This window comes from Crocodylus siamensis, chromosome 10 (assembly GCF_052110815.1).
Source record: "Crocodylus siamensis isolate JL-2025a chromosome 10, ASM5211081v1, whole genome shotgun sequence".
In the NCBI taxonomy this organism is placed as follows: Eukaryota; Metazoa; Chordata; order Crocodylia; family Crocodylidae; genus Crocodylus; species Crocodylus siamensis.
In genome coordinates, this window is record NC_143404.1 from 27,315,224 (window position 1) to 27,342,159 (window position 26,936).

A 26,936-nucleotide genomic window follows, 5' to 3' on the forward strand; every position below is an offset into this window, starting at 1 on the left:
ACACTGGCCCTGATCTGGATTTGGAGATGCAGCAATGTCTTGCCCCCTCTGCCTTGTATTTATATCCAAGACAAAGGGCTTTTCTTCCTCGTGTTGATTTGTGGCTGGAGGGGGGAACACAACTCATCTTGGAATCAAGTAAATATGGAAACTTTATGTTTCAAATACCCATTAGCTAGAAGCGATGGTAACATTAGGAGGTGGCCTTAGATGTTTGTGAGCATAATGGATGTTCTTTGTAGTTCTCTGATCTTATTTGATGTATTTTAAAAACTTGGAATACATTCATCACTGTGTACCAAGCTTCATCATGCACAAAATCAAAGATCAGTTTATGCCTGAGATGAACTGCATTACTAACATTCTCTCCCTTCCCTCCCCATGATTAAGACCAAAAAAGGCCATGAAAAAAGTCCAAAGTAGATGGAAAAGTAAACCAAGTGCCCACACCTTCTAACTGAAATGTTGCTGCATTGTGTTCTTGCAGGCTAATGATTTCAGGCATAGAAAGCCAGACACAGGCTTCCAGAAAAGTTCTACCTCCTGTCTTCAGTAATTCATGTCTAGGGACCATCAGCAAGTGTATTTTACCTGGTCATATATTGTTGCATAAGGGAAAGAACCCAGGTAACCAGAACCTAAGTTAAACAGGGCTTAAAAGCCAACACCTAAGTTATAACAATTTCTCTTTCTAAAGAAGTTAGAGCAGACAGTTAGAACTATCAAACAGTTCTCTCTCCTTATTTGGGCTTTACATTTTTATATGTTTTGTTTGTTTGTGAAGAGGGACTATTGGACTGGGTTAGGATATTAAACATGACTAATAAAAGTCAGTGATATTGGACTGAAATTACCCCTTTAACTTGTCTTCATAATCATTTTCATATCCTGGTCACCTTCAAGTTATGGCTGAAAAGAGCACAAGGAGCTTTGTATGTGCTTAACTGGCACTCTGCTCTTATTATATTTGATCAGTAAAGAGCAATCATAGAATTAAAAAGCGGAAGAGCTGCACACAAGATTTCAGATACCCTAGGGAATGAGTTTATAGCTTTAAAACCTCGGGGCCAAATTCTTACAAGCCTATTGAAAGCAATGATATTGCATCAATGCAAATGAAGGGAAGTCTTATAAAAAGAGAGAGGTTTGTTTTAAAAAGTAATATTGCCTCAGCAGTTCATCATAAATGCTCTGCATTGCTGAAAATGTCTGTCTTTCAATTAAAGTATCAGCTAATTAATATTTATTTCTGTCTTCTAGGACCTTGGGTTACTAGAAACAGCAGCATAGACAGTGGGGAGGCAGAGGTTGGACGCAGAGTCACCCAGGAAGTACCACCAGGTGTATTTTGGAGGTCTCAGATCCACATCAGCCAGCCACAGTTCCTTAAATTCAACATTTCCTTAGGGAAGGATGCTCTTTTTGGTGTTTATATAAGAAGAGGACTTCCACCATCACATGCCCAGGTACTGCATGAATATACTTAGCAGGCTTGAAAGTGAAAAGCTAAATATATTACTGATCTAATGGAAAGTAATTGATGTGAGTGTGACTTTGATTTTTAAAATGAGTTTCCTGGGTTCTGTGCCTCATGGATGTAGTTTGATTTATAAGTGGAGCATCTATTGTGTGAAACTGTTCCATAGCCTCCAAGGGTTTACTTGCTTGGGACCACCAAGCCCTTGTCTGGTCTCTGAAAGCTTCACTCTGAGACCCCTTGCCTTTTAATCTCTTGCCTTCACCAGTTTTCCAAGGCCCTGACTCAAGGAGCTAGCTTCCAGTTTCACCCCAAGAGAGGGGCTTCACCTTCTGTTCAGGTAAGGACCAAGTGCAACCCAAAGTTACAAGCGGCACAGCAGAGAGTCTCTTCCATAAAGGCATTTATTGGGGCAAAGGCAGCCCAGCCAGAGGTTCTCTTAACCCCCTTGGATCCCCTGTCCAGCCTGCACAGCCAAGAGCACCCACAGAGATTCTCCCTTCTCTCGCTCGCCCCAAAATTCTTCTGACTCCAGAGATCCCAGACCTGCCAAAATACCTTTTCCATTGCTCTCCCATTGTCATGCTTATCTCCTTTGGACACCTTCTGGGTGTTATACATGATATGTCAACAAGCCATTCAGAATTTGCTACTGCTAAAGGTGCATCTTGTCTCCTCCTGCCAGTCCTGGCATTCAACCTCTTCTTTTCTATACATAGGCTAAGGAGATAACCAAGTCATACAATATTACAACAATGTGAACACAGTTAACACAGAAATATTACAATAAAGCATGTAATCCATCACGGGAACTGTGGCTTTTTTAACAGGAGCAGTTAAAATTCACTTTCTTGTAACCCTTGTAACATCCCCTTTTAAATAAATGCCTGTATTTCTCCATTCACAATGTTAAATAATAATAATGAAAATACTGTGACCCTGGTGTGATTCAGGAATAATTCCTATTTACTCACTGGCATTACACTGGTGAAAGAGTAGTAGCAGGCAAGTATCTCAAACTAATGTACTGAAGGTGATTAAAGTGGTCCACATACAAAACTAGATTAACAAAGGGCCTGACTTTGCCCTCACAGGCCATGTCAACATAAGATACAGTTGTTACTGCGCAGTCATTTAGTACTTGCATGTACAAGTACTAAGTGACTGCAGTAACCAGAGTTACTGCACAGTAGTGTCGCTGAATGGCTTTATGGTGACACTGACTGCGTAGTAGCTCGTTACTACTATGGAGTAGCAATACATCACATTTCTTGACATGACGCCACTGTGCAGTAGTAATGAGCTATTGGGCAGTCAGTGTCTCATGTAGATGCTACCACAATGGTATAAATTGGGTTCCACTGAAGTCAGTGAAGTAGCTTGGATGTTCAACTAGTATAGACAGTGCAAGTGTATGTAACTTTCTTGACAAAGTTGGAACATGGAAGGTTTCTAAGTTAACCCAGCTAATAATGTTCAAGTGAAAATGTTGGTGGATATTTGTGTTGGAGTGGAGTCTCTGATAACTACTTTTGCTCCATGGCTGTACTCAGGCCTCTTCCATCATGTGGTCACTAGGTAGTGCTTTCCTTTTTCTATTTTCCACTCCCTCTTTAAAACTCATGTTGTCTCTGGTGGCTGTTCTGCATGTTTTTATTAGCAAGATTACCGAAAGCTCAATGAACCAGTGCTGTAGAGGAGAGGAACTACACAAAAATAATGGTAAATAAATATAAGCAGCCATTTCTTCACAGGCTGTGTATAGTAAGTGTTTCATACTCTCTACTTTTGACAGGCACAGAGTATATCTATTTTGATTTAAAGTACTAGACAATTATGGCCACATCTAATGTCCATTAAAGTCAATCGAAAGATTCCCCTTAATTAAACACTTCAGTTAGACCCTTAGTAAGCAATAATATATTTTATGTTATATTAGTAATAATGTAGAGGCTAAACAAAGGCAGCATAGTGACCTATTTTGGAAAGTTCTTTCACTCATTCCTGCTGAAGCTCAGCTTTGTTAGCAATGTATATTTTTATAACGTCAAAGTTTAATTTGCCTTGTGAATCTCTGCTTTCAAATGTAGAATTCGAAAATCCCTCTTGGGAGTGCCCCATTTGACATTTCTCCACACCCAATTTGCAAAGAATTTTTGTTACTTTTTTCAGCAGATACAAGTTAAAAAGATGTAGTATGTGGTTAAATTGCATGATCTTTGCAACCGTGGAAGCTGCTTGATATTTCTGATGAGGATACCTGTATCATGAATTAAATTCACGCATGCATGCACGTATTCCTTAAAACCTGGGTAAATAGATTTTGCATGAGAAAGGCTAAGAGAGGTGGGGATCTCTGTTCTAGTCTGAAGGTAGAGTCTGGGCTAGGTCGATAGCCATTTCCTGGCTATTATTGCAACCTGTGAGCTTGATTAGGAGCTGGAAGCATTCCACAGCATTGTATATGAACATTGTACCATTGCCTTTGAATCTACAAAGTCCAGAAGCAAATGTTTTTATGGTTGTTTAACCTCCATCCCAACTTGTGATACTTTTCTGAAATGGCTTGTGAGAAACTCAGTGCTTCAATTTTCTATATAAAACCTAGCCTGCATAAAGAGAGTCTCTTCCATAAAGGCATTTATTGGGGCTACACTGTTGCTACCTACTCCTAAACATCTGCGCAGCATGAGAGGTGGCCAAGTGACTGAGTTACGGAGATCATGGATACCTTTCTGAGAGAGGTTGGCTTTTGGCCCTGAAGAGTTCAGCCCTATAACTTGACTGTAAGAGTATCATAATTGAAATTAAGTCCACAAAAGAGTGTCTGTTAAGTTACAAGGTCCCAAACCTTTCATGATTTTGGAGATATCTCCACCACCTTTAATTTCACTATGGAATGAACAGCAATCACAAAAACTGGCATTATGTGCACATAATAACCTATCCCTCCTAGGAATGAAGTAGTCAAAACTCCCAGGTGGTCTTCAAGTTTTGCCTTCAGCAGAGTGAGTTATAATTGGCAGGAGTGACAAATTCTAGTCAGCACCTTTTAGTCCTCCTTTAACCTGGTCAAAGTTAACAAAATTCACCCGCATCCTCTGCAGAAATTACACCCTATTTTTGTCTAGACCCTTGGCATCTGCCAACAGGATGATCCAACAGACAAGCCCTGCATCCTCATACAGCAGACTAGAGGATTCCAGCCTGTTACTGAGAGAGGGGATCTTAGGGACCAAGAAAACAGCCTGTCACAAAGCTGAACTAGAGAGGAGACTCTTTGTTTGACTCCAAAAAAAGGAGAAAACTATTGCTTTATTAATGAAAAGAGTTTGAAGTTGACACCAATGACGTATTCAAGTTGGAATTCAAAATCCTTGTTACTGCAAGTTAAGGACTTGAGCAGTAAAAGCAGTGAACAAGTTCACTTGACAGTTCATCACTGATTGGTGCTGATATGTCAAGCTAAGTAAAATCCTTTGTGGGAACAAGTCAATAATCAGCAAATTAGGTACATGATTAACCTGAGACAACAAGATGCAGTTCCTGTCTGAGAGCCCTGCTGAGATTTAACCTTCTCAGTATTACTGTTTGGCAAATATTCCAAATGCCTAGTTGAGTCAGTCAAACTGATGTAGCTGTAAACCCATCTGGAAACAGCTTTGTGCAGCCCTGTGGATAGGGAATGGAGCTCTAGAGAAGAGCGCAAAGGTATAAATGCAGGCTTGAGAGACGAGCGAGTTAGAAAAGCACTCGCTATATTTTCTAGCAGGACTTTTTCAGATTGTGTAATTGTGATTCATTTATGTAACTAAATATCCATCGCCTTCAGAAGAAGTGGCTTTTAAGTGGTAGAAAGGAAATGAATAGATAACTGCAAATTGCAGCTAATACATAGGGTATAAACTGTAAATCTTAAAGATTAAGCAAGCATACCTTGATTATACAGTGATCCAAGCAAATGTTGATACTGCTGCTCATCAGCAGAATAGTTCAAGTGACAGCATGAAAAAGTATATAGAACGACAATTAGGGATGTTTAGTCAAAGCAATGCACCAAATATATTACATCCCTTTCCAACTCAGCATCTTGGCTGCAAAAATCTTTCCTTCCTGAATGAGTAAAACACATTCATATTTTCAGTTAAAAGTCAGACTGACTTAACTTGCGGGAAATAATTTGAATGGCTGTGCAGCTGCAGTGTTCCCTCATTTCATAAGCAGTATTGATATTTTCATATTTTTGATGTTCTCACCAGTCCCAAATTACAATTCATTATCATCAGTCTATTTTTATTACAAGTCTAGCATCATGCTGTATTCTGCCACTTGCATTATGCCACACTGAATCATGTACATTCAGATGTTGAAGCAAACTCTGTTTGATTGGCTGTCAACTTGGATATCAGATGGCTGGTGGGTGGTTATTTTAATGCATAATATACCAGTTAGATGTTTATGAAGAACTAATTTTAAAACACTTTGCAAACAAGTTTTCCCTGAACACATGTTTCTTAGTGCATGTTAATAATTAATAGATCTTAGGAAATTTTGGCACAGGGATGAACTCTTATCAAAATGTCCAAATCTAGCTCTGGATTTTGAATCCTCTTAAATCCCATAGGTTTTGAATATTTAATTTGATTAAAACTGCTAAGGCTAAGTTGTTCAGAATGGAAGGCTTGGTTCAGTAGAAGTATTTGTTTCAGGTCTGCAAAACTGAGCAAGAAATTCTACAAGGAGATTCTTTCTCATAAGGTTTCTGGTGGTTTTTGTATCTAGACAGTCTTTTGTCATTTTTATTGCAAATCTGTCCTACTATAAACCTTAGGGAAGTATAAAAATAAGGAGGCAGCCAACCTTTCAAATTTTTCCTAATGTTCCATTTAGGTTTTAAGTGGTAATTTGGATTATTTCTTAATATATCCAACCTATGCCATCCATCCCAAGCACATCTATGTCCGTTGTTTGGGAACAAGCCTGTGAATTTCTTCCTAATGAGCACAGTTGCATCTGTTTTCTTTCTCCATCTGGCCCATGTCTTGCACATTTATCTGTCCACAGTAGCTTTAGGGCAGGAGTGACATTTTCAGCAGAACATTGTATAAAAGCAATTAGTCATGAAGATTCAGTAAATCAAAAGATCAATAGAGCAACGAGATACAAAACAATGATGCAGCTTGCCATGCAGTAAAATAGAGACAAGCCTGGGGAAGGCCTTGATAGGCTGTTTACGTGGTCAGTAAAAGTACTGTGATTTAATGCATTTGCTAATGTCTCTTTTGCAGCACTCAGTTGTTAAAATGTATAGACAAATTCTGTGTCTGATTACATCTTAGAGGTCCACAATCTGAAAAATCCAGATTTTAAAGTGGCCTTCTGTGGTTACATGGGTGAGAGAGTATGGAAGGGCCTTCAGGGCCTTCAGGGTCCTCAGGACCAGGAAGAAGGAGGAGTTTTGCCTAACCTATATTCTGCTCTTCTGAGAGCTGTGCCCCACATAAAGAACTTGACAGCAAGCGTTCTGTCTCCCTTCCACTCTTACTGCTTAGAAAGGGGCTGACAGATGTTGTGGGTCCATTATGGGTGAACTTCCATTAGTGCCATTCATGGCATACTTCTCCAGGATTTTAGTGTGTGCAGCTTTTAACCATGGACTTTCCCAGGGCATTGAATTGACCTTTATGAGCAAGTTGGAAGGAGGCATCATGCCAGTCTATTTAGTGTACATACAGAAAAAAATGGAGTGATATGGACAGCCCTGCCAAGTAACCCTGCTTTCACTAGGTCACAGCCATGATCACGGAAGGAGGGATCCTGTGGCTAAAGCTGTTTCAAGCAGTTTTAGCTCCTGCATGCTATTCCTCTTCGATTCCACCAACTGCTGAGCTTTCCCTGCCATCTGAGGTAGAATCAGCGTCAGACAGAGGAGAGGCAGAGGAGCCTGCCAGCACAAGCTGAGCAAAACAGAGTGTTGCCAGTGAGAAATGTCAGCTTTTATTGCTACTTTCCTCCCTGCTGACCCTCACTTAGCAAATGTTCCAAGGAGCATATTTTTTTTCCAAGGGTGTTGCCCAATAATAACATTTTCCCAAAAGTTAATGAGTCTGTCTTTAACCTCTGACTGCTGACAGGTATGTGTGGGTAACATTTCCAAAGGTCACTCATTTAAGAGCCTGATTTACAAAGGTTTGATACCTTTTATACTCTGAAAGTTACTGGCACATCAAAATTGTTTAAATCTGTGCTGTGCATTGGCTTATCCCAAAACCCATTAAGTGAGCTGAATTATTATCTCCTAACAGAGTCCCATGTACAAAGGGTCTGAGCAGAGTGCTGTCAGGTGGAGTGCAGCGTTGTCATTTCTTACTCTTCCTTGCCCCCAGTACACAAAGGGACTTGAGAGGGAGGATGTAGGAGTGTTTAGACGTCATTGACACCAAGCCAGAGCAGGTGTGTTTCTGTATCCTAGTGAAGATGGTATTCCCTTGGAGGGAGGAAACCTAGGTTCTGGTCTCTGCAGCCAGAAGTCTTTATGCATTCTGCATTAGACAGGCATTAACTGAAAAATAGAAATAACCAAGAGCAGCAATCAAAACCCAGGACTTTCCCTTCTTAGAGTACCTCATCATTAAGCTGTAGAGTCAGGCTTTTTTTGGCTTGCTCTCTCTCTGGCCACATAACTCTTAGTGAAGAGTAGCCCAGTTGCAGCAAGAGTGGAAAGTTCTTTGACCCAGCATGCTGTCCTGAGAAGCCGGAAATGGGATTGAGTCCCCTCCGACTGAGGAGGTCATCAAAGCTCTCTCACTTTCTTGGAGAGTGCTCTGGCCAACAGGCTATAACGCCCTCTCCATGCTCAGGTAGGCACCTACCCTCAGAGAGAATCTAGTTCTCTGGAGTCTGAATGGACAGAGCTGCCCAAGCTCCAGAGGAAAGCCTTGTTGGTCAGACAAACCCCACTGCTTGGTCCTTCCTCTTGGCTGTGTCTATGGAGCTCTCAGCTCAGCATCAGAGCTCTCTGAATGGAGACTAACTCTGCCAATTGATTGCACAGGGAGCATAGGTGCCTAATCCAATCTTTTAAAATCCTTTCCCCATGGCCAGGTATTTGATTTTTAGGAATTGTTATGATAAAGTTGGAAGCACATAGATGTGGAGTCTGCTGTTGAGTTCTCTGTCCCTCAGTGTCGCCTCCCCCCGACGGTGAAGGTATCAGCCCATCTCCACCTCAGCAAAAGGTTTTGAGGACAAATACATTAAACAGGCCAAGAAATTTAGATTCTATGGTGATGGAAGCCATATAAGAATATGAACAAGCTTATACTTCTAGCAGCTTCAAAAGAGGAGGAGGAGCAGCTGCTCTGGAGCAAGCAACTGTATCTGTTACTTGTACATGAAACTATACAGATCACTCCACGTCACCCCGGGTGGATTAGCACACTTGTATCACCACTAACAGTCACAGCAGAACAGCTGCTGTGTGCTTATAAACAGCAGCACTCCCCCCTCCCTTGTGAAGCTGCTCCAAGTGTACGGTGGTCCATACCCTCAATATTATTCAGTGGAATTCATCCTGTAGAGCAATGAGCCTCCTACAGAACAGGTGGCATGCTTAATCTTCGCAAGTGTGGATTTTTTTTTAAACAAAACACAAAAGCAGGAATTTTCTTTGAGCCAGTGCCAGCATGGGTGGGGTGTGCTAGAGACAAGAGAAGGAAATGCAGTAAAACAACAGGCAAGCAAGCACGTACTATTACAGTATTTTATTGAACACATATGTCTTGCTTTAGACGCATCTATCTATCTCTATCTAGTGCTAGATAGATAAATGTGTCTAAAACAAGACATGTTTTCACAGGGGACTTGTTATATAGCTATCAAAACATTAGATGTATTGTTTTTGTGTGTTTCTTAAGGACTTTCCATATATAGAGGCTGTGTGAGCTAGTGAGTTGAGCGCAGCATCAGCCTGGGAGCCCTAGAATCACATAAGAGGGGGAAAAAAAGCCTATTAGGACATCTAAAAAAAGCCTATTAGGACATCAAGTCCTTACTATGCTAGCTGCCTTACTATGCAGTTATTCCCTATTGGAGATTAACTAATATTTCTTCCAGTCTTGTTTTAAATGTGCATTGCAATGGAGTCTCCCTTGAGGGGCTGTTACACAGTCTAATACATCTTGTTGTTGGGGGAAAAACATTTGACACTCTTCTTAAATTTTCCTTTTTCTAATCCTATTCTGTTACAAATCCTAAATATTTTATGTTCCCTGCTTTTTTCGGTGTTTTCACTCTTTAAACTGTATAGGTGGTCATCATGTTCCACGCTCCATGAGCTTGATGTCATTGTTTTTCTTCATCAGTCAATTCCCTCAACCCCCTTTATTTCTGATGATCTTTTTTCTAAATTCCTTCTTATTTGAGTAACCCAAAGTTGAACTTATTATCCTAGATATAGTCTCAGCATAACAGAGCCAAACCTCCCTGCTCTGTGATGTGGTGCCTCTACAATGCTGATAATAAATGAGAAATCTCTCGTTAGGCAAATACAGTGGATTTTATCCTTATTTAGGGTAAGGAGACTTTTACTTATTGATAATTCTGGTGGCATATCCGAGATTTTTGTTGTTATTGTACCAAGAATCTGCGGCAGGTGATAGCTTAGAAATAGATTCTGTATTTATACAAATACAAGACAATCCTGAATGTAACATTTATTAGAATTTTCCATGAATGAAATATAATTCTTAGAGGATCAGCTTAAATTTGCCTCCTCCCCACTACTACAGGTGGTGGGGGAGAGGTGATGAGGGGGCCAGTTAGGGGGCAGGTGGTGGGGGTGAGGCAGTAGGAGGGGTAGGTGGGGGGCAGTAGTGGGGCAGGCAGTGCAGGATGGTGCGGGGCAGGTAGTAGGGGGCAGGCAGTGTGGAGGTGGTGAGGCAGGTAGCAAGACAGGCAGGCAGCTTGCCCCCTGCTTCCCTCCCGCCCACCTGCCCCCTATTGCCTGCTCTCCCCCACCACTCCCTTCACCTATTCCTGCGCTCCTCCCCTGCCCCACTTCCTCCCATCTTCCCCCCCAAGCCTCTCCCCCAGTGCCTGCCCCTCAAGTCCCACATCTCCCTTACCTTTCCTCCATACCAGTAGGCTCTGCCCCTGGTGCAGCCTGGGGCACAGAGCATGCCTCCAGCTTGACCCTATAGCAGCAACATGGAGCTGGCACTGCTGTTCCAGCCTGGCCCATAGCTCCAGCATTTCCCAGGCTGTAACAGGGATGGAGCCTACTGCACAGAGCAAAGGTAGAGAGGAGCATGACAGTGGGCAAGGGAGAGGGAGAAGTGATGTAGGGGGGTAGAGCCTGGAGAGTGCAGGGGAGGAGTGGCAGTACATGCAAAGGCAGTGGGGCAGGCCTGTTAAATGGGAGGGGGGGATCTCATCTTTTAATAAACTAAATATGGTAAGTTTGTTATTAAATGAGGATTCCTGATTTTGGAAATTTATATAAGAACCTAAATTTGCTATGATGTATCAAATCATTGTTTTCTCCTGCATCTTGCTTCTAACAGTGGTCAATACCTGATGCTCCAGAAAGAGGTGAAAAATCATCCTAATCAGCTGAATCAGTTGAACAATGCTGTATTTGTGATATGAGGGAGGAGTTGCGTCTTGAATTCTCTTACAATTTTCTTACCCCCTGTAATATGAAAACTTATTAAAGTTTTGTTGGCTGTTAAAATTATTGCTGGTAACAAGTCCACTTCATTTTTTGTTTTGCTGTAGCTAATTAGCAACTCTTCTGAAACTCAGGCTGTGGAAGAGCTTAAACTGGGCACCTTTCAACATTTTTGCAGAATGAAAATGCGTAACTCTGGTTCACAGAATCAGAAAGAATAAAAACCATGGCTTGTTAGTACTATCATGATGAATGAGGAAAGGCTAGCTTCAGCGAGATGCATTCTTCAAAAAAGGTTGTCAGAAAGGGCATTTTAGGCAAAGGCAAGGCATCTTGTAGATTTTGATCTGTGGCATTGCGACACTTACGTATTCCTGTGTCTGTCCCCTCAGTACGATTTCATGGAACGTTTGGACGGGAAGGAGAAATGGAGCGTGGTGGAATCCCCACGAGAACGGCGCAGCATCCAGACTCTTGTTCAGAATGAAGCTGTTTTTGTTCAGTACTTGGATGTGGGTTTGTGGCACTTGGCGTTTTACAATGACGGCAAAGACAAAGAGATAGTTTCTTTCAGTACAGTTATCTTGGGTATGTATGCCTCCATGCTGAGAACTTTTTTTCTCTGGTTATCTCTATTAAATGTGAATGCATTCTGTCAGCTTCTTCCTTTTGTGAACACTTCATAGTAGTGCAATCATTTGATTAATGTGGAGAGAAAGTAAGAAAAAGAGGGAAATCTTTTGAGGGGTGAGTTGTAGATGCTCATGCTTCCGGGATTGCAGCAGAGTGCTGTGATCCTGTTGCTGTGTAACTGTCTTTCAAAAGAAAATGAATATACCCAGAGGCTTTACAATGGACACATTTTATTCCTACAGCTGTGAATCAATAAGCAGTTTTATTGACTGGTTCTGAAAAGCCACATTCTGATTGGCCATTTAAAGCTTTTGGATGTTGTCACAGGCAGCTCCCCGTGCAGACCTCACTACTCCAACACAGTAAAACCTCATAAAAAAAAACGTAGATGGTATCCCAGTTATAGGGTAAACTGTATGGTAGACTCCTTTCTTGAGCACAACCCTCAGGGTTTTGCTACCTTCCTCTCTGCAGATAGAACAATGTCATCATATTACCCTTAGACTGGACCTCTGAGGCTATAGCCCTCCTGCTTACTAACCATGTTAATCCAACAGGTCTAGCTCTGTTTAGTAATTTAGAAGCCCTTTTCTTCTGGGAACCTGTTAGCAGCAAGATGATAAAAGTGGCTCAAAAAACCAAAACCATTATTACTTTTTTCATGTTTGTTCACTCAAAGATAAGTAAAATATAGAGTAAAGGGCAAAATCAGTAAATGACTGTGTGTATCTCCCCTTGCCTAAACATAAATATTTTCTGTTTTTACTAACTTCTAGTAACTTCTAGTCATGCTTATCATTACCAGGGCTGGGTTGGGAGAGACAGCCAGCTAGCTGTAAACTCAGTAACTTTCTCAATGTATATCCATTAGAGTGTTCTTGCTGAGTTGGTGCTGGCAAACCACCCAACCCTTTTGGTGTCTCTAAGATTTTAGTATGCTTGATCTGAGCCCACAAGAGGCCAAGTAGGATCAATATAGGCTAGGAAAAGTAGTCCCTGCTAGTCTAGGTGACTCCAGGTAGGGTCATTCCCCAGTGGCCTTATTTTAGTTAATAGCTATCCTGGGGTCCATTTAAATGGCCTTATCGCTTTCATTGTATCGATTCTTATTTCCTTCCTCCTCGACAGCTGCTTTGGTATAGTTCCTAACAGTCAGGTAGAATAATATCAAAATAGGTGAAATTAGGTGCCTGTGATATTGTAGAATGTGCTATGCATAGTTCCCTCTTTCTTCACAGAGGAGACAGGCCTGTTGATTGCTACTACCCCAAAAGGAGGCAGAGGTGAGTGTCAAGCAACCACCCCCCCCTCCCCAATATCTCCTCCAGCATTCAAAATTGGACCTTTCCATTAAGAAGTGGAATGAAGGGCAAATGGCCTACAGCCTGTGCTCAGGGGCAAAGTAAGGAGAGAAGCATTAGGCTTTGTGGAGGCTAAAAGGGAAGGGTTCAATTTAGCATTAGCATCTAGCATTATCAAAAGCTTGATGAAGTTGGGTGAAGTGCTTGATTAACTTCCCCATTCTCACAGCAATATCAGAAATTGAGAAGGAGTTTTCCCTGCTTTGTGAAAGTTCATTTCTTCACCATCTGATTAAGGAATTAAGAAGTAGCACTGCTAGACTTTGTGAACCTTATATACTCCTCTTTGTGTTGGGGGTGTCATTGCTGTTCACCAAGAAGGAGGGAGAGAATAATCCCAAACTTTAAGGAGAAGATTGTCAAATAATGAAAAACAGAGAAAGCTATTTTTAAGGCAGATGGATTCTCTTAGTATGGATATATCATGGATTTAATTTTCCTCCTCTCTTCTCCTGATTTCATCTTGGATTCACTGGAGCAAGTCCTGATTAACATTGATATGAGAGGATAGCCAAACCATATATCTTTAGTTTAGGAGTATTTGTTGCTTGTTACTGAAATGTAAGACACAGGTAATCCACAAATGGTTTTAAAAGTCCTCACACATGCGCACAATCATGTATATGTCCACATATGCACATGTAGAGGGTATTTTTCATGGGTGTTTATACACAGGCTCCGGGGGGGGTGAGGGGACGCACTTTAATTAGAGCAGTTGGAATGTCTGTAATTAAAGCACCTGGAGTGTCTCATATATCAATGTCCCCCTGCTTAAAAATGGGGGTTGAATGAGCTTTAGTTAAAGCAACCCCACTGCCATATTTAAATGTGAGGATGCTGATACACAAGGTGCTGGAGTCTGCTGGAGCGCGGTAATTACTACACTCCAGATGACTCACTTAATTACAGCATGTCAGAGCAGCCTCGCTGCTCATGTATAGGCGCCTCATAATTCTAAATGTTATGTGAGCTACACGTGCAGAACCTCTAATATTTGGTGTACTTCTACTGGTCTCACAGAAACTATTGTTTGAGACACAGTAAGCTGCTTGTCTTAAAGAGTTGCCTGGTCTGGACTACAGTTTACAGGAAGGTCAAAGAGATAACAGTCAGGTAGACATCTTGATAGAGCAATGATAGTAATTGGCCTGAAATGCAGAGAAAAGTACAGTATTTTGTCTAGTTCAGAGGTTCTTCCACACTTACTTATTATCAAAACTTTCACCATCACAAGGGAGCTGAAAGCTTCTATATGGGATAGGAGAAAGAATGGCAGAAAAGATGTCAACACACACACCACAGTGAATTCACTGTACTTTTGAATACAAGGAAAGTACGCTGGAGCAAAGGAAATGAATGCTTCCTCCTCAAAAACAACAAAGTGACATTTTAAAGTATTACACATTCCAGTTTCTGTTTGCACCACAAATGTGAATAGTATTGAAAGGCCAAGATGACGGTTATCATTTGAGTTTGCATTTACTTTGAGGTCCCTTTTCTCTTTTAGAATTCTTTACTTTAGTTAAAATTTGTTCTGTGTTGATAGACCTACAGTATGACTTTAGCCCAAAAAGTAAATATAATTTATATGTGAAACCTTTTATTTCTTTTGATACAAAACAAAATTGAGATCAGTAGTTATGGTTCTATTAATTCAAATCCTAAGTTCTATCTACGTGTTGTAAAACTGTTGCTATTTATACAATTCCTGGCACAGATGTGTGGAAGACAACACTGACCAAATTAAAAATGAACATATCTGGATATGTTTAAAAAGGGCTAAAAACATATTTTAAAAATTAAAATACTTAGGTTCCAAAAATATTTAGAAAACATCAAAACAAGTAAGGTTAATATTTGGAACTTTTTAAATGTAACTTCTTGTCATTAGGTTGAATCCCAAACTCCATATGCACATACAACATGTTTTTTCTGACACTTGGAAAAAGAACTACTAATGTGTCCTGGATCTCTTCTTTTTTTCAGATTCAGTGCAGGATTGTCCCCGTAACTGCCATGGGAATGGCGAGTGTGTATCTGGAGTCTGCCACTGTTTTCCAGGATTTCATGGAGCTGATTGTGCAAAAGGTATTATTCACACCATGTTGAAATAATCTGCTACAAACAGGTTTCCCTAATTTCCTGGTTCATGTGGGAGTTTGTGTGTTTGTGATTTTGAGGTGAGCATTCAGTGGTCTGTGGAACATGTGTGTTTTGGATGCTCTTTGAAACACAGTGGCAACCCTTCAGAAAACTCCCCTATTTTCCTTTAGTTTATCAATAATATTATTTCAGTACTAGCAGATACCATATACTTACTCTAAGAGATACCACAGACACTGGGGTCTAAGATATCAAAACAATTGGCAAGACATTAAAGACTGCATATAATCAAAGCATACCAAATTGTCATGTGTACTAATAAATACACAGTGACACCGGTGCACATTTGGTTGGTGTTAATCTAAGAATCTATAAATGCTTGACTGCCACTCTTTAGACATCACTGTCTGGGTCATTTAATCATCATGTATGCATGTTGAGTTATGGAGCAATAATGCAGGGTGTTTTGAGCCTCCTTTACATATTCACCTCTAATAGTGTACTGAAAATTTATGTCAGTATGCACTGTTTATTCAGGCTGCATCAGACAAACAGCTTTATTATGAGACACTTGTCAACCAGTTATAGCTCAATAAACTTACCAGCATTACTCAATCAATACATAATCCCCTCTCCTTGTCCTTTCCACCCTGTCTTCTGTCAAAAGTACAGAAATTATGAGTTTGTGGAAGTTTTTAGTTTTCTTCCCCCTTTGTTAATGATTTTATTTAGTTAGACACCATAGAATGTAATTTAGTGGTATAAAATAGTAAAACATCTGTACGTGTGAAAACAGACCAATCCATATAATTACTGTTTGGGGTATATCTCCAAGTCTGAAGTGATTTCTGAATAGCTTACCCACTGTGGAAAGGGGATGACCACACCACCACACTCCCTTTCCACAGTGTAGTTTGGCAGCTCCAGTTCTCTGCAGCCTCAGACACCTGGGCCCCCTATGGTGCCTGGGCCAAGACATGGGAGTAGAAGCCAGGAACTTTTAGGGAGAGTCTGAATTAGGGAGCATCAGGCAGTAATGTAAGAGCCTAACACATTCTCATAGCCTGATACAAACTTCTGATGCAGAGAGCTGATGCAAGGTCCTTTGTGCAACTTACTCACTTAGAGGCAGTACTAGGGAGACTCTCAGGCAGAGTGGCAGCTGCCCTCCCTCCGCCCCTGTATGAAAGCAACACCTGGGAACAATCTGCACACCATCTCCATGTGATTTGCTATTGAAGGTTAAAATAGTGGAGAAGTACAGGAAGGACCACTCATCTACATGTCCATAGTTCCACAGTGGCTCCAATACATTGTATGTCTAGTATGGAAGAGATACAGCTAATAGCACATGATATAAAACTGGAATATTACTAGCCCTGAAATTCCTAGGCTATACCTCTCCTATCAGTTAATGGACTGGATTTCACCAATAGCAGAAAGCTCATACTCTTAATGGGCACGTCCACACATGCAAGCACATGCGCTTGCAACAGCTCAAATAGAAGCAGTGCAAATTTGAGCTTGGACATGCGCTTTGTTGTGGAGCAAATAGTGCCACTTGCGGCAAAATAACCCTGCCTGGCTCCTCCCGGATCTGCAGCCAGGGGGAGCTAGAGCTTGAGGGCAGCACCTGTGCTGTCCCCAGTAGTATAAAAAGCTGCCCTGTCCTGGCCCCACCCATACAAAAAGCTGCCCTGGCAAGTAGCTCAGGGCTACTGACTCTCAGGAGCTTCTGAGGCCCAGTCAACTGGTACCTGGGGACACTGCCCCTTGTGCCCGCTGGACTGCTGAAGCAGCCCTGAGAGTTCCCTGCACCCTCTACCCACTGCAGCAGTCTGGCAGTGGGGGCTGCTGCCTGGCTGTGACCTGCTGCTCACCTGCCAGACCCAGATGGGGACTGCACAGCCAGTAGAGCCATCTTCCCCTCTGGGCCAGGTGCCAGTGGACTGTGGCTGCAGGGTTGGCCTCTGTGCAGCAGTACTGCCATGTGTTCCCCCTGCCCAGCCATCTGGGCAGCTATCACCTGGAAGATGTTCCAGGTGTGGTGGCCTGCTTTGAACTGTCAAAGCATGTCCTTCTGGCCTCATTTGGCCAGAAGGTCAGCCACAGCCAGCTGGGTCCAAGGTGTCAGCTCTGAGCAGGCAGGGTCCTGCCACTGGGCTCCCAAGCAGGAATTCTGGTGTTCTGTATTGGAAAACTGAAAAATCTCTGATAAAAAAATCCCAAAGTCACTCTCTAAAATACCCCAAAATTCATGTCCCTCCACAAGTAAATCAAAAGACCACTATAACGAGACAGAGAGAGTGAAACAAAGACAGCAATCAGTTGGGCAATGTTTTATTGATATAACTACAGTGTTAAAGCAATGTAGAAGCCTACCAGTGTCTCTATCATAATAATAAAGTGAACTCTAAATACACGTATTCATGAAACATGAATATATATTTTGCTGCCCTCCCACAGGGGTTACAGCCCCCGATACAGGGGCTATAGCCCCACACAGGGTTTATGGCCCCACAACAAGGGGTTTGAGATGGGGCAAGAGGCACATGCACGCTCATCTGGATGCACCCACTGGGGCCAACCCTCATATTTCTACTCCATTGTTCCTGCGGCAGAACCCTTTGAGAGAAGGTATTCTGCTACCCAAATGCTTGCCTAAGTCTATCCCCATCATGCAGTTGCTCCAATAAAAGATACCTCCCATAAAATCCTTTCTCCTCATTTAAAATGCATGGAAGTTCAATCACGTCCAATGACTAAGGGTTCCATTTACCATATTAAATGTAATGACACATTTTAATGTTAGGTGGTGTAAACTCCACATTTAAGCCAGAAAATAAAAGTTTTTAACTAGGGGTAAGATTGATTAGGTATACACCCAACTGAAACCCATCTGGTCTGAAATGGGCTTGGTTTAAGCCAGTGTTGAAGTGATTGTAAATTGTTCTACACTGCAGATAACCTCCTATGTGTAAATATTTGCATAGGTGCTAGCAATAAGTAACCTATGACAAGAAGAGGCAGTTAATAGCATCAGTAAGGGAATATACAGTATGTATATACAGTATGTAATCATTATTATGTTACTTTGACATTATGTCATATTTCTTCTTTGTGTTCAGTTATTTTTTTCAATAAGTTGCATGGCGCTTCCTGGGAAGCACCAAATACTTCTTTTTTCCCACTTTGACAAACACCAGTGTTTGTTCCTGTTTTTGATGACAAATGCTTCTGTTGTTTTTGATTGGCCAATGTTCCCCGTAAGTCAGTAAACAGGAATGATTGCCAAAGTCTTGGTTTTTGAGCTTTACAGTGTTCACTGTTTAATGACCAGTTGAACTACTATCTTGGCAGAGCCGCAAGCTGACTGTAATTTATTTTAATATCATGACATTTGAAAAATGCTCCCTATCCCCACCCTCAGGAAAAAATGTGCCAACATGAGGGCATATGACTTTTTCCCCTTCATCTCCCCATCAGAAAAAATATATATCTAAAGCCACCATCATACAGAGTTTGGCTAATGTGCAAGCGGTCATCTGCACTTTAATTTTGTCCTTAAAGGTAAACTTTTGTTTACCTTTTAAAGGTAAGCATTTGTATACAAAATCTGTTTAGTTTATACTCAAAGGCTGATATTCTGCTTGGACTTATACCCACTACAAGTTTACATAGGCTTCACATACCATAATAAAAAGGAAGGTATAAACATCTACATAAATTCAAGGATACAGAGTTTGACCTGAACTATCTGTTGAGAGCTAGTAACTGGTATTCTTGATTTGTGTTTAAAAACAGACAAAATAACTGGTGATAGTTCTTGCCGACTGTACTGAAGTTGGCATTTAGTAGATAAACATAATTGATTATGTCAAGTAATAAGTAATATGTTTAAATTAATATCTTGATTTAAAATAGATGCTTGGAGTTCGTTTTTTTTAAACCAGCAATTTGTACCATGTTCCATCAGTTGCCTCTCTTGTTTATCTGTAATAGCTCTCATTATTCAAATACGTATTTATTCTCAACTTTTCCCTATTCTTCTTATGTGGCATTTTCATTATTTTATTTTTGTTCTGCTTGTTTTTGGCTTGCTGGCAAAGGACGGCACCATTTTAATAAGAATAAATACAAGGGTAGGTTTTATTGCTTTTTTCATTCAAGTCCATCACTTTGTTAAAATAATTGCCAAGCCCATAAATTGTAGTTGTAACATATCTGTTTTCATTATTTTTAAAAGATATGGTATTCCCAATGGTTTATTTAATAAGGTGAAAGCTTTTACATACTGTTACTATTCCCTTTACGTTGCATGTGTACTTTTGACCTGCTATTTAAAAACTTAACAAGTTACATCCTAAAGTATTAGGTAAATAAGTGCTATCACTAGGAATGGCAACTCCTGCTGCTCTACAGCTATCATTAAAGAAAACCAGTGTTTCTAGTACAAAACATAAACTGTTTTAATTACAGGCTGATAAAACTCTTTGGCACTCTGAACCTGGGGTTGCTGAGAGACTTGTTAGCAGAGCAGGGATTCTTCTTATGTGCAAATAATCCACTTTAATAAATAGGTTATATGGCACTCTCTTTTCCTGATCTAATGCGCAAAATAGTCCCATTGAATAAAACCGTGTAGGAGGGAGTCTGATGGGTGAAACAGTTTGAAAGTGAAAGCGCACCTTGCTTCCTAAGAGTGCACCTTGCTTCCTAAGCAAGCATTCAGTTATTTTTTGTACTGTACTTCTTATAGGAAACTTCCCTTTTCTCCGTGGTGAGTAAATGGGGTTCTGCTTACAATAACATTTTTACATTACTTATTAACATTCCTTTTTCATGGGTTTAGTGTAAAAACTGTGGTTGTCATTTCGAGGTGGCCCAGAGTCATAGAAGAAGAACGTATGTCAGGTACACCAGGGTCCTTAGCACTCTGAAAGGAAGTGGATGGGTTCTGATAGAATAGCTTTGGCCTCTGTTGTGTTTTGCCAGTGCTCCCTAACTCTGCACAGAAGCAACTGTGCTTATGGCCTCTAAGGCAGTCCATATGTAATCCCATTCCCTCCACTTAATCTGGTGTGTTATTCAAGTGAAACCTTTCAGATTAGTGCATTGACAAATTAGAAGTCAGAGAGGAAATAGAACATAGATTACATAGGAAATGCAGGTACCCACAAGCAAGATACTGTTTTTGGTATCAGCAGTGGTAGAACAAGAAAAAGGTCAGAGCTTAAGTAAAAGGGAAAAGACAGTAGAAAGATTTTATTATTATTATTACCACCATGCTGCCTAACAGTCCTAGTCAGGGAACTAGACACCATTTTGCTACATGCTGGGAAAACACAGAAGAAAAGGAATGTCCCTGCCCTAGATAATTTGTAATCTGAGTATAAGTGCCAACAAATAGAAGGGTGAGTACAAGGAGACAATGAGACAGTGTTGGTTAGCGTGGTAGGCAGTTGTCTCAGCCTAACTGTTGTCAAGATTTCTGTAAGACTCACAGCAAAGAAGAGTTTTAATGAGGGACCTGGAGAGAGATAATGAGGCAGCTTTGTGGACATTTACAGGGCATCCCTCCCCAAGGAGGAACAGAATGGGAGAAAACACAAAGGTGCTTGTTTAATTTAACAAGATTGTGATGGAAGCTGGCATCATGTGACAATCAAAGGTGGGAGGCAACATTTCCATAGTGAAAGAGATTATTTGTTAGGGAGGATGTGTCATGAATGAAGGGCCTTGACTGTAAAAAGCAGCTTGTATTTGATCTAATGGTGAAGGGGGAGCCAGTGATTGGATCCAAAACAGGAGTGATGAAGTTGAAGCGACAGACTAGGAAAATGATCTCCGCTGCAGTGCTCTGAACGAAAATGAGCTGGTGAGACTACATTTTTCAAGGCCAGGGAAAAAGTTGTTGCTATAATTGAGAGGTGATATGATGAGATCCTGGAAAAGAAGTTTAGCTGTGCAGATGGGTATAAAATCTTAGAGATGTTATGCAGAAGAAGTTAAAACATTTTAGTATTGCCCAAATGAGGTCTGTACTGATTATGGTGCTGTGTGAGAAGGAGCCTGGTGGTACTATCTAGTGACTGGGGAAAAAAGTAAAGGGAAAGCCTGGCAATTGAGGACAAAAGGAGGAAATTGAAATATAGTCAGAAAGTACTTTACTGAAAAATCATAGAATCATAGAAAAGTAGGGTTAGAAGGGACCACAGGAGGTCATGTAGTCCAACTCCTTTCTCAAGGCAAGATCATCCATAACTAAACCATCCTAAGCAAGTGTCTCTCTAACCTGCTCTTAAAAACTTCTGAGGAGGGAGATGCCACAACCTGTCTAGGTAACTTGTTCCAATGCCCACCATCATAGTAAGAAAATCCTTCATAATAGCCAACCTAAATTTCCCTTGCATCAGCTTACATAAAGCCCCATGAGTTAGAGCACCCTCCTCCCCCACCAGCCAACAGATGTTCACCTGTTGGGTCAGGAAGATCAAGCCTGCCGGCAGTGGAGGAGCTAACCCTCTCCCCCAGCCCAGCTACAGTGCTGTCTGCATGAAGGGAGAGCGGAGGGGGAGGGAGGTGTAGGCTGAAGTTTGTGGGCTGGAGGGGCTCAAGGTCAGGGGATGTTCCATCCCACCTGCCTCACCCTCCAGCTCAAGCCGGGCAAACCCCAGTCCATAGCTTGCTCCCCCTCTACTCTCCCCCCGACCTTCCTGCAGACAACCCTGGGGGACATGTGACAAATTAACTCTAGGGAACACAAGCTCCGGAAGGCACTCCAGAGTGGAGCACCTTCATCTGATCCCTCATTTGATGAGGGTTAGTCAGGTGATTCACCACTTTAAAAGTGCTCTGCAGGACATGCGTTGCAGCACAGCTCTAGAGCACTTTCAGGAGTCAATTGCTTAACAAACATAACTTATGTCCATGCCCTAAGTTTCCAAATCTTGTTCACAGTCCTCCCAGTGTTACAGCTCTTAGTGTTAGTTGACTGATGGTATTACTGACAGATTGACAGTGTTGCTGGCTGCCATGTGAAAATTTCCAGGTTCAAAAGTTAGCCTTCTATCTTTACTCTTCACGGTAGGCTTCTTCCCAGTTTTACATGACTGTTGTGTATCTTGAAAAAAATCATATCACTTGCAAACATGTTCGTACCATTAAATGTCAATTACAGTTGCAAAACAAGTAAACTCACCTGAACCCCAGCTTGGCAGTGACCAAAAGTCATTATCTGTCCGGTGCTCCATGGCCTCTGTAGAATGAGGTAGTGGCCTTAGTCCAATTACAGGGAACAGGTGTTTCCACCACAGCATCTTCCTTTGTAATTGTATGTAATTGACGGTCTAAACAGAGGCCAGAAAATAAGTGGTCCATGGTGAACTCTTTACTTCTTAGATGTAAAGTAAAGGGAAAGCCTGGCAATTGAGGACAAAAGGTGGAAAGAGAAATATAGTCAGAAAGTCTAAAGCACACAGCCAGTCAGAAGTAGAACAAGGAATGGAAACCCGACTAATTGGAATTCCAAGGAATAGAAACTTCTAGTCCTCAGCTTTCACCCCAAATATATGGATTTTTTTGAAGATTAAAGGGTAAAGCCGAAGACTGTTTGTAAAGTGTGTCATGCTAATTACAGGGAGGTATATACAGTGATGCAGATTACTGTGCAAGCAAGATCTTTAAAGAAGCCTCCCATCCTTGCAGTGCTCTTGGAAAAGGCTAGTTTCCAACTTCCAAATGGGACTCAACAATTGCTTTAGCTTTGTCATACTTTGAGAAAACAGGCTTTAAAGTGAGTATCGTTTAGGTACACAAAAAGTTGTAGGTCATTCTTTTTAGGGGGTTTTAGAACATGTGAACTCTGAGCTGTCTTCAACATAATTAAGAGCTTGTATAAATAAGAGGTTATTCCAGAGTAGATTCATAAATGGTAGGGTCAGAAGGGACCTCACTAGGTCATTGAGTCCGACCCCCTGCCCTGGACAAGAAAGCGCACTGGGGTCAAACTACCCCAGCTATGGGCTTGTTCAGTCTCCTCCTGAAGACCCCCAAGGTAGGGGAGAGCACCCCCTCCCTTTGAAGCCCATTCCAGATTCTGGCCACCCTTACTGTGAAGAAGTTCTTCCTGATGTCCAACCTAAATCTGCTCTCCATCAATTTATTGCCATTGTTCATAGTTATTCCATGGGGTGCCCTTGTAAATAGAGCATCTCCTATTCTGTGCTGCCCTCCCAGATGAATTTATAGGCAGCTGTAAGATCACCTCTAAGCCTTCTCTTGCGAAGGCTGAAAAGATCTAGGTCCCTCAGTCTCTCTGTAATATAGGGCCTTGCCTTCAGGCTTCTGACCATACAAGTGACCTCCTCCGAATCCTCTCAGGATTCTCCACATCCCTCTTGAAGTACAGCATCCAAAACTGGATATAGTACTCCAACTGTAGCCTGAACAGTGCCGCATAGACGGGAAGCATCACCTCCTTGGACCTCTTCATCACGCATCTGCTAATGCACAATAAAGTGCAGTTAGCCTTGTTGATCATTTCATTTCAGTAATATTTTCTTATTTAGAAATAAAAGTACTTTTTCTTGTTTATCGTAATCCAATTCCAGATCCCTGGATATATAAGCAAGCAAAAATGTTTAGTATCATAGTATCATAGTGCTTAGGGTCGGAAGGGACCTAAAACAGATCATCAGGTCTGACCCACTGCCCCGGGCAGGAACAGGTACTGGGATCATATCACACCATCCAAATATCTGTCCAGCCTCCTCTTGAAGACCCCCAAGGTAGTAGAGCACACCACCTCCCTTGGGAGCCCCTTCCAGAGCCTGGCAGCCCTAACTGTAAAGTAACGTCTCCTGATGTCCAGCCTGAACCTTCTCTCTTATAATTTGTGGCTGTTATTCCTCGTAACCCTGGGTGGTGCCCTGGGGAATAGAGCCTCCCCCAATTTCCACAGGTCCACCCTGGTGGGTTTGTAAATGGCCACCAGATCTCCTCTCAGCCTTCTCTTGTGGAGGCTGAATAGGTTCACGCTCTTTAGCCTCTCTTCGTAGGGCCTGCCCCGCTGCCCCTTGACCACACTAGTGGCCCTCCTCTGGACCCTCCCAATGCTAGCTACATCCCTCTTGAAGTGTGGCACCCAAAACTGGATGCAGTACTCCAACTGTGGCCTGACCAATGCTGCATAGAGAGGAAGGATCACCTCCTTGGACCTGCATCTGTAGATGCATGATAAGGTGCGGTTAGCCTTACTGACCGCTTTCTCACATTGGTGGCTCATGTTTATCCTAGAGTCAACAATGACTCCAAGATCCCTTTCTGCCACCATGTTGACCAGAAGGGTGTTCCCCAGCCTATAGGTGTGTTTTTGGTTCCTTCTCCCTAGATGCAGTACCTTGCACTTGTCTGTGTTGAATTCCATCCTATGTCATCAGTGAATTTGGACAGCATGCATTCCACACCCACATCCAGATTGCCTATAAAGATGTTGAACATTACAGACCTCAGGACCAAGCTCTGTGGGACTCCACTGCCCCCACATCCCTCCAGGCTCCTCTCCAGGATGAAAATGACCCATCCACCACCACTCTCTGGGTGCAACCATCTAGCCAATTTGCCACCCATCTGACTGTGTAGGCATCAGTGCCACAATCACCTGGATTTTTTTAAGAGAATGTGGTGGAAAGCCATGTGAAAGACCTTCTTAAAGTCCAGGAACATGACATCCACCCTGACACCCTCGTCCAGGGACTTTGTGACCTAATCATAAAAAGAAACCAAGTTAGTCAAGCAGGACCTGCCCTCAAAAAACCCATGTTGGTTGCCCCTGAGTATTTTCTCCCCTGCTGGTCCCTTGCAGTTGTGCTCCTTGATAATTTTCTCAAAAGTCTTCCCAAGGACCAAGGTCAGACTGACTGGCCTATAATTGCTGGGATCCTCCTTTCTCTCCTTTTTGTAAACGGGGATGACACTGGCCCTTTTCCAATCCTCTGGTACCTGGCCAGTGCCCCATGAGTGCTCATAGAGCCGTGCCAGGGGCCCCACTATGACCCCTGCCAATTCCCTCAGCACCCTCCAGGGAAGAGCATCTGGACCCAGTGATTTAAATACGTCCAGCCCCTCCAAAAGTTCCCTTAGGTTGTCCCTGACCCTAGGCATGGCGGTGCCTCCCCTGGGTTTGTTCACAATTCTAGTAGGGGAGATGTCTCGGTCCCTGTTCAGGAATATGGAGGCAAAGAATTTGTTAAAGCAGTCAGCTTTTTCATTTGCCACAAGCACCAGATTGCCAAGCCTATCCTACAGGGGCCCCACATTACCCAGTGCCTTCCTATGTATATGAAAAAGGACTTTTTATTATCCTTAATTCTGGTCACTAGCCCTAGTTCTGTCTCTGCCTTGGCCTTCCTAACAGCTTCCCTGCAGTCCTGAGCATCACAGGTGTAATCCTCCTTGATGATAGCCCCTTGCTTCCACTGTTTGTACACCTTCTTTTTTGCCCTCTGTCATCCCTGGATGCCTTTGCTAAGCCATGGGGGCTTCTTAGCATTCCTGCCTCCCTTGGTGCATATTGGGACTGACTCCCTTTGAGCTCGGAGGATTGTCTCCTTGAGGAACAACCAGCCATCTTGGACTCCCATGTCATTGAAGCTCTGAGACCCCAATGCCTCTCCTACTAACCTTCTTAGCTTACAGAAGTTGGCCCTCCTGAAGTGGAGGACCTCTGCCTTGCTTTCACCACCTTGCACTGGATAGTAAATTCCAGCAGGCGATGATCACTGTCACCCAGGAGGTCAACTGCAGACCCCTCACCTGGTTGTTGCCTGTGGCAAGGACCAAGTCCAGCAAGGACTTGCCTCCTGGGTTAAGTGCACCTCCTGGGTTAAGTGGAGGTCCTGTATCCCAGCTAGGAATCTACATGAGCAGTCAGACCTGGCTGACTGCTCCTCCCAGCAGATGTCTAAGTAGTTTAGGTCACCCATGACAACCACATCCCTTGACTTGACTGCCTCTGTGAGTTGACCTGAGAATTCCAGGTCCAGCTCATTCCCGTGGTGAGGCGGTCTGTAATAGACCCCCACTATCAAGTCCCTTTCCCCACGCCCCCCTTGCATTCTTACCCAGAGCGCCTTATTTTGCCCCTCCTCAGACCCCATCCAGATCATTGAGGATGTATATTACTCTTTGAAGTATAGCGCTACACCCCCTCACTCCTCCACCCCCCATTTTTCCTGCTCTATCTCACCTGGCAGAATTTTAGATATTTAATAACTATCATCTCTGGCCTTTCATAGAACCACAAAACCCTATTTTACTCCCAGTTTGTTTTTAAGACCTCTAAAATTTCAGGCAAGAAAATTAAGTTAAGATATGAATTCTGTATATATTGTAGTAACAGCAATGATCCTGAATCCACATTCCAAATGTGAACATCCCTGTCCTTTGGAGATGCTTACATTTGAATTTAGAACTAGATTAGAATGATTGGTTTATATGTAAAGGCTGTTCCAGAGTAGTACGGATCTCAATTTCAGTACCAACTAAAACCAAGCACTAGAAAGGGGCAGATACAATATGATTGAGGGGTATGCATTCTTCCATTGGAGGATAGACAAAATATTATCTAAAATACTTAAAGAAGCATCTTTTTCTTTTCTTGTCCTTTCCCATACATGTAGAATGACTTTCA

The 26,936-nt window shown here is 42.2% G+C and overlaps 1 protein-coding gene across 8 annotated transcripts in view; it reads left to right on the forward strand.

The window, feature by feature from the left end:
- The window catches only part of TENM2 (teneurin transmembrane protein 2), a 1,200,689-nt gene that overhangs the window by 1,033,511 nt on the left and 140,242 nt on the right, over positions 1 to 26,936 (forward strand). For 6 of the 8 annotated variants that reach the window (XM_090064279.1, XM_090064280.1, XM_090064278.1 and 3 more), the window contains 4 exons: positions 1,261 to 1,466; positions 11,540 to 11,735; positions 13,019 to 13,063; positions 15,128 to 15,229. In XM_090064279.1, coding sequence (XP_089920405.1) covers positions 1,261 to 1,466; positions 11,540 to 11,735; positions 13,019 to 13,063; positions 15,128 to 15,229 — 549 coding nt within the window. The remainder of the gene's footprint in view (positions 1 to 1,260; positions 1,467 to 11,539; positions 11,736 to 13,018; positions 13,064 to 15,127; positions 15,230 to 26,936) is intronic. The other 2 variants (XM_090064282.1, XM_090064286.1) reach the window with 1 other exon arrangement.